This window comes from Prionailurus bengalensis, chromosome D3 (assembly GCF_016509475.1).
Source record: "Prionailurus bengalensis isolate Pbe53 chromosome D3, Fcat_Pben_1.1_paternal_pri, whole genome shotgun sequence".
In the NCBI taxonomy this organism is placed as follows: domain Eukaryota; kingdom Metazoa; phylum Chordata; class Mammalia; order Carnivora; family Felidae; genus Prionailurus; species Prionailurus bengalensis.
In genome coordinates, this window is record NC_057356.1 from 27,740,556 (window position 1) to 27,756,625 (window position 16,070).

The window sequence follows — 16,070 nt, forward strand, 5'->3', positions numbered from 1 at the left end:
TCTGTGTCTCCCTCTCTCTCTGTCCCTGCCCTGCTCACACACTCTCTTTCTCTCTCAAAAATAAACATAAAACAATTTTTTTTAAATAAAGAAGTTAAAAATAAACAACCAACCAAATTTGGTAAATACTGCAGGTGGTGTACACAAAGACCAGAAATGGGGCAGGCACATCACCCAGCACAGGGACACAGAGTAGGGCAGGGCAAGGGCTCTGCTGCCATTCTAGGACATCCCTCCTCCTGCCACAGGGACCATGGGCTGGATGGGGCACTAGTGGCAGGGAGGGGGAAAACATGGCCTAGCCAAAGTGACCAGCCCAAGCCCAGGAACTAGGAGGATAGGGTTGGTACAGGCAGGACTACCACAGTCCCACCTCAGACTGACAGGCTTTCAGACAGAGGTCGATAGATGCCAGTGGACACGGAGGACTGCGGGTGGTCAGCACACAAGGCAGAAGCTTGGGAGTGATGCCAGGGTAGTGGCCTGAGACTAAGCCCCAGAGGCTCAGGGCTCCCAGACAGGCCACATGGCAGTGTGCAACCTCCCCAGTGGTCAAGGGAAATTGCAGTGGGGTGACAGGGAGGAGGGAGGCAGTCCTTACACCAGCCGCGGACTGTGTGTTTGCCGCACGCCATGACATATTCACTCTTCTGGTTTTTACCAGGAACCACTTCAAACTTGATGGATGTATCACCCATTCCATGGTTTCTTAAAGAAAAAACATAGACAACCAGTGCCATCAGCTGAGGACGAAGAAATGACAGCTTCAGGATAGGCTTTAAAGGCTCAATGAAGACAATGCCAACCCTTTCCCCAAACCGCACATCTCAGCTGAAAAGGAGGGGATTCTCCTGATCCGATCTCACAGGCTCTGACTGACCAGCAGGCACAGGGGCTTCTGTGCACACAGGGAATACTTGCAATGGCTTGGCCTTTAGCATCACCTCTTGAACCAGGATAAACAGCTAGTAAAGACATCGGGCACCAAAAGACAAGCCCCCACACAACCCTACTCAGAAGGGGAAGCACCCGCCCTACCTTTTAAGGCACTCGTGAAGGATCTGATAGGGAGACAACAGTCCGGCCTTGCTGGTCAGCTCGTAGACCCGTGAGTCCTCGATACTGATGTGGTTAAAATACTACAAAACAAAGCAGCCACTCCTAAGTGCTGGACCGAGCCTGCTGGCCTCACGGAGCTGTTCCCCATGCTGTCTGCTTCCCCCAGAAGCTTCCTGTCATCTTTACTGCCTTGAAGAGCACATTGCGCCCCCACCTCATTGTCCAGCGGCCCCTCTGAGACAGGACAAGCAGTGCTGTGCTAGGTTGGAGAGTATGCTGCAACGGGGTGGCAAAGCCTGGTGCTGCCTGGGAGCCTTTTCTGAATCTGAGTCTGATCAATTAGAAATCTAAAGACAGACAACCTTAGAAAAAAATTTTGAAGATCATCATAAGTGAGATTATAGAAGACAAAAGGTAAATCAGACAAAAGAGATGCACTCTAAAAAGGCCAAGCTCTCTGAAGGCTGTGAAGGGCCTGGCCTGGCTCCTGTTTCAAACACAGAGTCATCCTGTCCTAGCTCTGAGACCAACTGCTATGCCCAGAGAACAGAACAACTAAAGGGTTAATGGGAAACCACTTAACCAGTTGAGGGGAAAAAAGAGAAGTTCTGCACAACAGAGGCAGGCAGCAGCCAGGAGGCAGCGTTAACCCCAACCAGACTTGGGCCTCTGCTGAGCCGCCCTCTGTGAACGGAGGATGTGGCCTAGTTCACTCAGCACAGCCCACCTCCCTGGTGGGGACTGCTGGGCTTCTGGGGTTGCCATAGCAAGGTACCACCAAATGGGTGGCTTATTTATTTTTTCACAATTCTGGAGGCCAGAAGTCCCAAAGCAAGGTGTCAGCAGGCCACATTCCCTTTGAAACCTCTATGAGAGATTCTTTCTGGACCTTCCCAGGTTTTGGCAGCACCAAGCTTTCTTTAGCATCACTCCCAGCTCCACCCAGCCCTCTCTCCACTTCCCTCCCTCTTCTTACAAGAACACAACACTTACAAGAACACTACTCTGGGCAGGGAGGCAGGGGTTCCTCTCTCAGCGGACTGTGACTGAGTCAAGGAAAGCAAGGTGCCATTTCTAAAGGGAATTGCTGATTCTGGTGAGCTAGAAATCTCCCTACTCTCATTTGGCTACAGTTTCCAACAGGTCCCCACAAGATACCTCCACTTACGAGCATCTGCATCAGCATGGATCAGTTTCCAGGGAAAGTTATTCACCAAGACATCAGGCCCTAGACCTTAGTGGCTAGCCAGGCAGCCGACCCATCCATGGTGGCTGGCTCTCTCATTTCAGCCTTTTGATAACCCAGTCTCTAACCAGCAGTCGGCACCTGGGCTGTGGACCTGTGGTCAGACTGAGCAAGTGTGTACCCACGATCCTCCCTGACAGAGCCGAGGCAGACACACACATGGCAGAAGAACACACACTAAGAAGCCCAAAGATATCCAACAGACGCTGGCAAAGGCCCATACCACAATTACCTGCACCAAGAGCCACAGTCACATGTTGCAGGTTAACCTGCAAGGAGCATATAGAGACTATAGTACAAAGGGCAGAAGTGGCCCAATGACAACAGTACAGAAGAAGTTTGGATCACTGGTGCCCAACAGATACTGAAAGACCGAGAGAGCACCACAGACAGACCAGCACCCATAAACCCAACAATTTAAATAAAATGGACCAATTCCTTGAAAAGTGCAAATTACCCAAACTGCTCTATTCAAGAAGTTGAAATTGTAGTTAAAAGGTCCCTTCAAAGAAAACTCCACACTCAGATCGTTTCATTGGCAACAACTACCAAATATTTAAGGAAAAAAAAAAAAAAATGATACCAATTCTAGACAATCTTTCAAAACACCACAAGAGGAGGGGCAATTGCCAATTCATTTTATGATGTTAGCAGTACCCTTATTAACACCAAAGAGAACTACAAACTAATAATCCTCATAAACACAGGTGTAAAAATCCTACATAGAGTATTAGCAATTTGTAACCATTAACACATAAAAACAAATCTATGCCATGCCCAAGAAAGGACTTAGCCCAGGAATGCATTAAAAAAAAAAAAAATCAATCAACATAATACATTATATCAACAAATTAAGGAGGAAAAAGTCTGTAATATCAATTGGTAAGGAATAGAAAAATCCTTCCTTAACCTGATAGAGGGCATCAACAAACAACTAACACCTAACATCATATTCAATGGTCAGAGACTGTATGCTTCACCCCAAGATCAGGAACAAGACAAGGATGTCCACTCTCCCCACTGCTACTCAACATGTAATGGAGCTTCTAGTCAGAGTAGTAAGGCAAGAAAAAGAAACAAAAGGCATCTAGATTGGAAAGGAAGAAATCAAACCATCACAGTCAACCTGGTCTGTACACAGAAATCCCAAAGAAATCTACAGAAAAACTACTGGAACTAATAAAGCAGTTCAGCAAAGCCACAAGACATACGATCAATATACGACAGTAAATGAGATCGCTATACACTAGCAATCGACAGAACTGAAACTAAACTCACAACAGCTCCAAAACACATGTGAAATACTCAAGTCCAAATCTAGTAAAACATGTGAAAGATCTGCATACTAAAAATGACCAAACACTAATAAAAGACATCAAAGACTTCAATAAATGGAGAGATACACTGGGTTTGTGAACTGAAAGACTCAATACTGTTAGGAAGTCCATTCTCTCCAAATTTATCTACAGATGTAACACAATTCCAATCGAAATCTCAACAGAACTTTTTGTACTAACATAACTGTTTCTATACGGAAGGGAAAAGTAGCTGGAGTAACCAAAGAGTGCTTTTGAAAAAGAACAAAGTTTGAGGGTTCGCACAGATTCCAAGAATTCATGTCATCAAGAAGGTATGGCATTGGTGAAAGGTCACACAGATCAAGGAGACAGAGTACAGAGATAGACCCCCACACACATGCTCATCTGGCTCGACAGACATGCAAAGGCACCCAGTTGGACATATACTTATCATACAGCCCAGCAAGGCCATCTTGGGTGCTTAGCTACACTCACGTGGAAAACCGGAGAGCCTCACAGCAGCCAAATGCTAATCACCCAAAAATGGAAATGCACTCAACACCCCTCAAGTGAGAAGAACATACTAGGCACTGCCCTGCAGTAGGCACACTCAGCAGCAAAAATTACCCAACCATCGACACCAGCACCAACACAGATGATTCTCAAGTGCATCACTGAGTTGGAGCTTGGTTCTAAGGCTACCTCCCCTGTGACTCCACTGATAAGACATTTGGGAATTGGCTAACCTACAGAGATAGCTCAGTGGCTACCAGGGTAAAAAGAAAGTTTTGACTACAAAGGGGCACAAGGGGCAGTTTAAGAAAACTGGGAGGGGGAGAACATTTGAAAATGTCTTGATTGTGCTGTTGGTTACATGACAAAACTACACGTTTCAAAATTCACAGAAGTGTACCAAAAAGTGCATTTACCACTCTATAATTTTTTTAAATTTTTTGAGAAAGTGAGCAACTGTGAACACACACGAGCAGGGGAGGGACACAGGGAGAGGGAGAGAGAATCCCAAGCAGGCTCCACACTATCAGTATTGAGCCTGATGGAGGGCTCAATCTCATGACCTGAGCCAAAATTAAGAGTCGGACACTTAACCAATCGAGCCACCTAAGTGCCCCGAACTCTCTATTAAAACCTAAATTGGTCGGGGGCGGGGGAAGGGAACCAAAAAAACCCAAGTCACTAATGCCTAAATTCTAGAACAAGCATGAACCAACCACAACCCACAGCTACCTAAAAAGCTATAAAATACTAAGAAGAAATCACCCCAGGTCTTGTGAAAAGGCTCAGTACCAGTTCTGCTCATCTGTTAATCAACACCAAACATGCTATGCCCTGAGCCTCTGCTTCCATGGCAATTCTAGAATTCTGGATATTCTATATCCACACCACCACTGCATGTGGACTTTGTGCCACTGTACCTCAAGGACAGCAGTGCATAGCGAGAGCTCCCAAAGAACCAGGGCCTGCCCAGCCAACCTTGGCATCCTGCCCCCACAGCTGGAACTCTGGAGCCACACCTCCACAAGGGCACCACCACCCACCCACCAAGCTACTGACATGGATGTGACAGAAACACTGTCACAATTTTTCAGGAGCAAGACAGCAATTCCTATCAGTCATGATTGTGCTGCTCTAGTACCTTCAACCTGACAGAAAAGCTACTTTCTTCTCTGACAAATTTTAAAATGGGAAATAAGTACACACATACACAATTAAATTCTAAGTGTAAAGAAAAACCTCTCCAGAGGATGAGGACATTTTTGGTCATCAGACACATATCTGGTCCTTGTATCCAGTTCAGGGAGTGCCTAAAACTTTAGAATTTCCTAATAGGAGTATCTTTTATTATTCAAAGGAGTCCCTCTGGACCTCATCTGAGTTTATGCTAATTAGGTATGGTGGGGGGCAGAGCCTAGACAGCTTCATGAGGGGGCTGGTCACCAGAAAGACCAACCATGATTAAGCACCTCTTCATCTGGCTATCCATTTGTATTCTTAATAATAAACCAGTAAACGTAAGGAGTTTCCCTGAGTTCTGAGAGCAAATTCTAAAAAAGTTCTCATTCAAGCAAATTAATGAACCCAAGGGAAGTCACGGAAACCCCTGAATCTGTAGTTGGCTGGTCAATGTGGGTGGCCTGCGCACCCCATTTGTGGCTGGAATGTGAAGTATGGGCAGTCTTCTGGAACTGAGCCAACTCCATGTAAATAGTGTAAGAACTGAGCAAAGTTGCAGACACCTAGCTGGTGTCAGAGAATTGGAGAACCAACATGAAAAAGTCCCTTGTGTGTACAAGGGAACTTTTATACCTGGGATTTCCGAGCTGCCCACATAGCCTCCTCTACCTGGGAAGACCTCCTCTCTCAAGCTTGCCTTTTTTTTTTAATTTTTTAATGTTTATTTACTTTTTAGAGAGAGAGACAGAGTGTGAGTGGGGTAGGAGCAGAGACAGAGAGGGAGACCTAGAATCCGAAACAGGCTCCAGGCTCCGAGCTGTCAGTACAGAGCCTGCTGTGGGGCCAGAACTCGGGACCAGCGAGATCATGACCTAGGCTGAAGTTGGACACCCAACCAACTGAACCACCCAGGAACCCCTCTCAGGCTACTTTCTGATGTTATTTCTGGAAAGATCCCTCACTTTCCAGAAGAGCCCCAGAGTACATGGCCAGATCCTGAATCTTCCTACTATCCAGCACAACCTGAGGCACAAATTCCAGAAACCTGCAGTCTCTGTCACAGCAGACGCCTCACTAGAGGTGCTGATGTAAAAGGCTCCAGGGACAAGGGTGCAGCCACAATGACCTTGCAGACTGTACAGGGCAGGAGGAAAGGTGGAAAATGAAAGAACTGAGCACAAAGACTGCCAGCTGGTCATCATCAAAACCATGCACTCTAGAGAAGAGGTAACCACCAGTCTCTGACCACCAAGCATGAGGTAGAGACAGGGTTGACATCACAGTCTGGGGCAAGCTTGTAGCCCTCCAAGAGTGTATACCACCAGACAGCCACATATGAGGCCACATGCAGGTGGTGGGACTGCAAAAAACAGCTGGGACAGAGCAGGTAACTGGAGCGACAGACCACTCTTCAACACACAAGGCTGGGAGAGCCATGGAACACCCCTGGGTCCCTAAGCTGGCCAGAATGAAACTGGGAGGTCCCTGCTTAGGGAACTACAATGGTGCCAAATACAAAAGTGAACTAAAGCCAACAGTAAGCACAGAGACTTTCAGATTAAAAACTGGACTGAAATGCTAATTCATTCAGTTAATAACCAACCAAGCCAGATGCTGGTATCTTAGAGGCCACAACACTAAATGGAGACCATCTTGGATCTTATCTTGAAACCAGGTGTTCCTAACACTTGCTGTACTAACCCTGGAGAATTTTCCATTATCTCAACATGTCAAAAATTTCTTAAATCAACTATAATTTACTGAGTTACTTTAAACTTTACCACAATAGCCACAGGCAGTGGGGCGTGGGTGCTGCATGCTTAGACAGGTAAGACACACATCCCCACCGCATTGGGCAACAGCAGAGGCTACTCAGATGAGCTGCTGTGACAAAGCAAAGCTCCATCTTCCAAAAAGGCTCCTGGAGCCGCACATCCCCTGCTTGCCTAGGCCACGCTGACTCCCAGCACCAGAACCATAGCTACCCCTTCCAGTTTCTGCTACCCCGTATCAGAGAATGGTGGCGTGCAACCTATATAGCCCATGCACCATAAACTGCAACAACCAATCCTAAGGGCCTTGGCAGGCTATGGGTAGAGGTGTAGGTAACAAGTTCTCCAACATGCCTTGGAAGCCTCCCTGAACAACCACTGTTCCATAGTTAGGTTATTGAGAAATAAAGTTGAAAATGTGATTTTTCCTGGAGGAGCTAGCCTTTTTGAGATTTTGTTTGCTGAGTGGGCACTGTGATCTGTCTATGACCCATCTATGACAATAAAGCACAAAAAATAGACACCCGAGTGCAATTTAAACTGCCATGGGCACTTTACCATATTTTAGAATAGTCTCAGTCTAAAAAGATTGGAAAAAATGTTTAGTTTTTTTTAACGTCAATTTATTTTCGAGAGAGTGTGCACCCGTACGAGTAGGGGAGGGGCAGAGAGAAAGGACAGAGGATCAGAAAAAGGCTCCTCGCTGATAGGAGAGCCCAATGTGGGGCTTGAAACCATGAGATCATGACCTGAACTGAAGTCAGACTTAACCAACTGAGTCACCCAGGTGAATACTGTTTTATATTTTGTCTTTTTTGTTTTTGAAAAAAAGTTTTAAACGCAGCCTATACCAGTTCTAGGGTGACAGAATAAAAAAACCTCCAAATTTTGCTCCTCCACAGGATCAACAAGAACACTGACTAAAACTGTCAAAATCAACTTTTTCAGAATTCTGGAAATTAAAGACAACAATCTGGGGAGCATTTATTCAAGAAAAAAATGGCTGAATTTTGCTAAGAACAATGAGCTTTGTAGCATTTTATTTATAAAATTTGGCCCATTCCTGTCTTCTCTTCCCAGCTCTGTGGTAGCCTTGGGAACCAGCAAGGCTGGTTCACTGAAGAAGGCAAACTGGTTCCCCAACACCCCAAGCCCAGAGAACCACTGCTGTCTGGTCCATGTGGCAGCTCTACAGAAAAGCTCATTGTAAAACTTGCCTTTATGCGACCCAACTCAGAGTTCATTCGGTGAAAACAGCCCAATTCCCCAGGAAATCTATCAAAAATAATCAGTGGCAACTGTTTCATACTGCAGTTGCCTGAGGCTGGGATACCAGCTGGCAAGCAAGAGGCAGGTCAGAAAACATAAAAGGAAAAGCTAGAGAATGAGATGCCCTTAAGAGGCTTTGAAAAGCTCCAACTTGTCTGGAGATCTAGGTGGCCACTTGCATGCCCAGGAAAGACCTGGGAAGGCCCAAATCTCCTGATTGACTCAGAAGCTCTGTGCAAGTGGGAAGGAAGTAAAGGCTAAGGCACAATGTCAACTACTAGAGCATTAAAGGTGACCCCAACATGCATAAAGAGGCCCCTAGCAAAGGCTGGGAGACTTACTGATTTAGGTCAGGAAATCTCTGACTTGGATTTCACAAAATAGTCTAGGAAAGTCACACTATTATGGGTTGAATTCTGTCCACCCACATATTGATAGGCTGAAATCCTAACTTCCAGTACCTCATTATATAACCTTTTTTGCAGATAAGGTCCTTACAGACATAATCAAGTTAAAATGAGGTCATTAGGGTGGGCCCTAATCCAATATGACTACTGTCCCTATAAACAGATTCAGAAACAAACACACAGTACAAGGAGAAGGACTGTTATCAGTTATCTCCAACTGTTATCTCCAAACAGAGAGAGGCCTGAAAGAGATCTTTCTCTCCTAGCCTTCAGAAGAAACCAACCTTGCTGACACCTTGAGTTTAGATGTCCAGTCTCCAGAGCTGTGAGGCAAGAAATATGTCCTTGGGATGTCTGGGTGGTTCAGTCGGTTAAGGGTCTGACTTCAGTTCAGGGCATGATCTTGTGGTTAGTGGGTTTGAGTACTGCATCAGGCTCTGTGCTAACAGTTCAGAGCCTGTAGCCTGCTTCAGACTCTATGTCTCCTCCTCTCTCTCTGCCCCTCCCCTGCTTGTGCTCTCTCAAAAATGATAAATATTTAAAAAAAAAAATTGTCCTCTAACTGGTAATCTTGATATCCACAGTTGCCACATTATTTGAAATGCCCAGGTTTAACGAGACATGAACTAAAACACAAATGTATATGCCATACAAGATGAAGAAAAGTAGTCAATACAAACCATCCTTGAGGAGGGGCACCTGGGTGGCTTGGTCAGTTAAGGGTCCAACTCTTGATTTTGGCTCAGGTCATGATCTCACAGTTCGTGGGATCAAGCCCCACATCAGGCTCTGCGCTGACAGCTTGGAGCCTGCTTGGGATTCTCTCCTTCTCTCTCTGCCCCTCCCCCACTCAAGTGTTCATGCATATGCTTGCACACTCTCTCAAGATAAACATTAAAAAATAAATAAAATAAACCAGCTATAATATGCTCAAAAAACTAAAACAAACAACCACATCTAAGAATTAAAGGAAAGCATAAGAACAGTATCTCACCAGACTATCAATTAAGACAAAGAAAATAAATAAATAAATAACAGTGCCCCATAGACCTGTGGGATACCATGAGTGTACTAGGTTACCTATAATGGGATTCCCAGAAAAAGAGGATACTAAAGGGCAAAAAAAATTATGAGAAAATAAAGGCTGAAACTTCTTAAAGATGGAAAACATTACGTATCCAAGAAGCTCAACAAATTCCAAAAAGAATAAACTAAAGAAATCTATACCTACACATTTCTGTCAAAGGCCAAAGACAAAATCTGAAAACAGTACGAGAAACAACTCATCAATAACATTATTCTCAGTAAGATTAACAGCCGATTTCTCATTCCTTATAGAGGCCAGAAGGCAGACAGATCACCACTATGAAGAAAAACAATGTCAACTAAGAATTCTATATGCAGAGGTGCCTGGGTGGCTCAGTGAGTTAAGCGTCCAACTCTTGATTTTGGCTCAGGTCATGATCTCACGGTTGTTAACTTTGAGCCCCGCACAGGGCTCTGCACTGAGTGTGGAGCCTGCTTGGGATTCTTGCTCTCTCTCCCTATCTCTTTGCCCCTCCCTGGTTCTCTCTCAAAGTAAATAAACTTAAAAAAAATTCTATACCCAGCCAGCAAAACTATGCTTCAAAAAGAGAATCATTAAGGGACACCTGGGTGGCTCAGTCATTTAAGCGTCCAGCTGCAACTCAGGTCACGATCTCACGGTTCATGGGTTTGAGCACCCACATCAGGCTCTGTCCCGACAGCTCAGAGCCTGGCACCTGCTTCAGATTCTGTCTCCCCCTCTCTCTCTGCCCCTCACCCACTCATACTCTCTCTCTCTCTCAAAAAATAACCATTTAAAAAAATTTTTTTTTAAAAGGGAATTGTTAAGACATTCTCAGATAAACAAAAATTGAGAGAATCCACAGGTAGTAAGTAGAACTGCCCTCCAAGAAATACTGAAGAGCCTTCAGGCCAAAATAAAAGGACACTGTAGACCATAAACAAATTGAGGGCATTACAAAAAATAAAGCTAACTACGGTAAATAAAAGACAATATAAACAATATTGTTTCTAATTCTGTTTTTCCTTTCTGAATTAAAGGACAACTATATAGAGGCATCTGGGTGGCTCAGTTGACTCAGAGTCCAATTTTGACTTAGGCCATGATCTCACAACTTGTCAGTTCAAGCCCAACATCAGGTTCTGCCTGGAGCCTGCTTCCAATTCTGTGTCTCCCTCTCTCTCTGCCCCTCCCCCGTTCATGCTCTGTCTCTGTCTCAAAAATAAATAAACATTAAAAAAAAGAGAGAGAAAAAAAAGAGAAAAGAAAAAAATAAACCAACATTAAAAAAAATAGATTTAGGGGCGCCTGGGTGGCTCCATCGGTTAAGCATCCAACTTCAGCTCACGGCATGATCTCACGGTTTGTGGGTTCAAGCCCTGTGTCAGGTTCTGTGCTGGCAGCTCAGAGCCCGGAGCCTACTTAGGATTCTGTGTCTCCCTCTCTCTCTGACCCTCCCTTACTCACGGTCTGTCTCTCTCAAAAATAAACATTAAAAAAAAAAAAAAAAGGATTTAAAGACAACTACGTAAAACAATAATTATAAATCCATGTTTGTGGACACACAACATACAGAGAGGTAATTTGTGACAACATAAACATAAAGGTGATGATAAATAGAGCTATAGGAGCAAAATTTTTATATACAACTGAAGTTAGTTGGCATTAGTCCAAACTAGATTGTTTTCAGTTTAGATGTTACTGTTTTACCCTATGACAATCACCAAGAAAATAACTTAAAAATATACAGGGAGGGGCGCCTGGGTGGTTCAGTTGGTTAAGTGTCTGACTTCGGCTCAGGTCATGATCGCACGGCTTGTGAGTTCAAGCCCCACGTCAGGCTCCAGAGGCTGGAGCCTGCTTCAGATTCTGTGTCTCCCTCTCTCTCTGCCCCTCCCCTGCTCATGCTGTCTCTCAAAAATAAATAAATGTTAAAAAAATTTAAAAATATATGTATATACAGTGAAAGAAACAAGAGAATTAAAGTGGTACATTAGAAAGTATTTAAAACAGAAGAGGCAGTAACGAAGGAACTGAGGAACAAAAAGACATAAAACAGAAAGCAAACAGTGTAATGGTATATATCAATTCTACCTTATCAGTAATTACATTTCAATTGACTAAGGTCCCTCCAAAAAGAAAAAAAAAAAGAAAAAAAAGTTGATTAACTTTATTTAAAAGGGGCACCTGGCTGGCTTAGTCGGTGGGGCATGTGACTTTTGATCTTACGCTTATAAATTCAAGCCCTGCATTGGGTGCAGAGATTACTTAAAAATAAAATCTTTAAAAAACAAATTTATTAAACTCTGATCAAAAGGCAGAGATTTGACAGAATGCATAGAAACAAAACCCAGTTTTATGCTGTGTAGAAGAAACACAATTTAGGTTCAAACACACAGACGGGTTAAAGGTAAAAGGATGGAAAGACATATCAGAAAGTAGGAATGACTGGGCGCCTGGGTGGCTCAGTCAGTTAAGCGTCTGACTTCAGCTCAGGTCATGATCTGATGGTTCATGAGTTCAAGCCCCACATTGGGCTCTGTGCTGGCAGCCCAGAGCCTGGAGCCTGCTTTGGATTCTGTGTCTCCCTCTCTCTCTGCCTCTCCCTGCTCACACTCTGTCTCTCTCTCAAAAATAAACAAATATTAAAAATTAAAAAAAAAAAAACGTAGGAATGACTATATCAGAGAAAACTGACTCTAAGACACTAAGACAAAACCTGTTACTAAAGATAAAGGATATTTAATAATGACAAAGAGTCCATCCATCAAGGTGACATAACCATTATAAACATTAAATAGAACTGACTTCTGGTTTGAACACTTGTGACACCAAATGAATGTGTTTCCACACCAAGCCGTTCTAATGGTAACTGCCAGGAGTTAAAGCAGATCCTGCAGATTAAGGGCTCAGTCCTACAAGACTATTGCCACCACTTGCCACTAACCTCAAGTCCAGGTTGTCACCTGTGCTTCTGACTGAGCAGCTATATACTGGCAGTTCCCAACCCTTCCTCCGTTTTACTTCCTAGAGCCCTGCTTTATTACAAAAGGATGTAACTTAGAAACAGCCAGATGGAAAAGATAAATAGGGCAAGTATAAAAGAAGGGGTACAGAGCTTCCATGCCTTCTCTGAGCCTGCCATCTTTTCAGCATCTCAATGTGTTCATCAACCAAGAAGCTCTCTGAACCCCTTCAGTTAAGAGTTTTTTAATGGAGGCTTCACTATACAGGCATAACTGATTACCTCATTGGCCATTAGCAATTAGCTCAACATCCAGTGCCTCCCCCCAAACACACAGGAGGGGGAGGCCCCTGAAAGTCCCAACCCTCTAATTAGATGGTAAATTCCCTGGGCAACCAGCTCCCACCCAAAGGAATGGTCCAAAAGCTACTTCATTAACATAAACTCAGATGTGGTTGAAAGGGGCCTGTTAAGGGGTGCCCGAGTGGCTCAGTCAGTTAAGCATCTGACTTAGGCTCAGGTCATGATTTCACAGTTCGTGAGTTTGAGCGCGGCTTCAGGCAAGTTCGAGCCCCACTTCGGGCTCTGCACTGTCATTGTTGTGTGGGATTCCCTTTCTCTCTGCCCCTCATGAGATTCTCTCTCTCTCCCTCTCTCTCATAAATAAATAAATGGGAAAAAAATCTTAAAAAAAGGAGTCTGTTAAAAATAACAAAAAACATTCACCTTTATCAACCTGCAGCTTTTTAAAAAAATGGGGACAGGGGCGCCTGGGTGGCGCAGTCGGTTAAGCGTCCGACTTCAGCCAGGTCACGATCTCGCGGTCCGGGAGTTCGAGCCCCGCATCAGGCTCTGGGCTGATGGCTCGGAGCCTGGAGCCTGCTTCCGATTCTGTGTCTCCCTCTCTCTCTGCCCCTCCCCCGTTCATGCTCTGTCTCTCTCTGTCCCAAAAATAAATAAACATTGAAAAAAAAAAATTTTTTTTTAAAAATTAAAAAAAAAAAAAAAAATGGGGACAAAAAACACATTAATGTACTGTATTACATTAGAAGCTCTGCACCAGGAACCAAGAACAAAGACCAAACATACATTTCTAATTACCTCCCAATACCACCAACATATATGTAGCTACCAACAGCCCCAAAATACATGAAGCAAAAACAGAATTGAAAGAAGCTATAATTCAATAACAACAGCAGAAGACTCCAATACCCACATTCAAGAACAGATAGAAGAACTAGGCAGAAGACCAACAAAGAAAGATAACACTATACACCAACTAGACCTAACAGGCATCTGGTTCACTCCATGGTACACTTGCATATAAAACATTCTCTAGGGCAAATCGTATGTTAGGTCATAAAACAAACTTCAATGAATTTAAAAGACTGACTGGAATCATACAAACTATGTTTTTGAACCGCACTGGAATTAAAGATCAATAACTAAAGGAAATTTGGGAAATTCACAAATAGATGGAAAGTAGACATTCCTAAAATAACCAATGGTTCAAGAAGAAACCACAAGAGAAATGAGAAAAACACTTTGAGGTGAACAAAAAATAGAACACACACTAGAGCTTATGGGCCGCAGTTAAAGTAGTACATAGAAAAAAATTTATAGCCCAAACTCCAATATTTAGAAAGAAGATCTCAGGGGGCACCTGGGTGGCTGAGTCAGTTAAGCACCTGACTCTTGATTTCAGCTCAGGTCATGATCCCAGGGTTGTGGGATTGAGCCCTGAGCATGGAGCCTGCTTAAGAATCTCTCTCACACTCTCTACCTCTGCCCCTCTCCCCTACTCGTGTGTTCTCTCTCTCTCTCTCAATAAATAAATAAATAAATAAATAAATAATAAAATTAAATGGAATAAATAAAAAGAAAAGATCTCCAATCAATACTCTGAAGACTCTAGAAAAGAAAAACAAACTAAACCTAAGGTTGGCAGAAGAAAGGAAACAAAGGCTACAGCAGAAATAAATGAAACAGACAGTAACAAAGCTATTGGGGGGGGGGGGGGGGGAAATCAACAAAACCGGAAGTTAGATCTTTGAAAGATCAACAACACCGACAAACTTTAAATTGACCAAGAGAAAAAAAGAGGGACTCAACTACTAAAATCAGTAATGAAAGCAGGAGCAGCACAAACTTACCAAAACAACGTGGATCATAATGGAACACTATGAATAAATGTATGCCAAAGAATTAGTCTAGATCAAAATGAAAAATTCCTATAAAAACCCAAAGTTTCCAAACCAGCTCAAAAAGGAATAGGATATTTGAACAGAGGTAAAAGTGAAAAGATTGAATTAGTAATTAACTAACCTCAGACAAATTCAAGTCTGGACTCAGATGGTTTCACTGGTGAATTCTATCAAATGTTTAAAAAATTACTACCAACCTTTCACGAAATATTCCACACCAATAGTAGAGAAAGGAACAGTTTCCACCGCATTCTGTAAAGACAGTATTACCCCAACACCAACACCAGACATCACAAGAAAACTAGACAAGTATTCCTTATAAATATAGCTGCAAAAGTCCTTAAAATACCAGCACGCTAAATCCAGCAACACATCAAACTTACGTGCACCATGACTAAGTGGGATTTATCCCAGAAATCCAAGGTTGGTTTAACATTCAAAAACCTATGCAATATACCACCACATGACTAAAGTAAAAAACAAAAACCTGACAATCATTTCAGTATAAGCAGGAAAAACATCTGACAAAATCCAACATCCATTCCTAAAAAAAACTCCCAGCAAACCAAGAGCAGAAGGAAATTTCCTCAATCTGATAAAACCTACAGCTAAGACAGCATGGTAAATAAAAGCCAGCCACAAAGGACCACATGTCATATGATTCCATTGGTATGAAGTGTCCAGAACTAGTAAATCCATCAAGACAGAGAGATTAGTGGTCGCCAGGGGTTGAGGGGCAAGGAACAGGGAGAATTAGGAGTGACTGCTAATGGGTATGGGGTTTCCTCCCAGAGAGATGAAAATATTCTAAGATTAGAACACTGCAAGCGATGATTGTACAACTCTGAATACACAAAAATCCACTCAACAGTACGGTTTAAAAGAGCAAAACTCATGGTATATAAATTACATATCAATAAAACTGTTAGAGAGGCTTCTGAGTGGCTCAGTTGCTTAAGCATCCGACTCTTGATCTTGGCTCAGGTCATGATCTCATGGTTTGAGTCTGAGCCCCACATTGGGCTCTGCACTGACAGCACAGAGCCTGCTTGGGATTCTCTCTCTCTCCCTTTCTGTCCCTCACTCATGCCCTCTCTCTCTAAAATAAAC

The 16,070-nt window shown here is 43.4% G+C and overlaps 1 protein-coding gene across 2 annotated transcripts in view; it reads right to left on the reverse strand.

Annotated features, from left to right (window-relative positions):
- Positions 1-16,070, reverse strand: part of DGCR8 (DGCR8 microprocessor complex subunit) — a 35,429-nt gene that overhangs the window by 3,964 nt on the left and 15,395 nt on the right. For both annotated transcript variants that reach the window (XM_043559350.1, XM_043559349.1), the window contains exons 10-11: positions 1,039-1,139; positions 602-708 (exon numbers count right to left, since the gene is read on the reverse strand). In XM_043559350.1, coding sequence (XP_043415285.1) covers positions 602-708; positions 1,039-1,139 — 208 coding nt within the window. The remainder of the gene's footprint in view (positions 1-601; positions 709-1,038; positions 1,140-16,070) is intronic.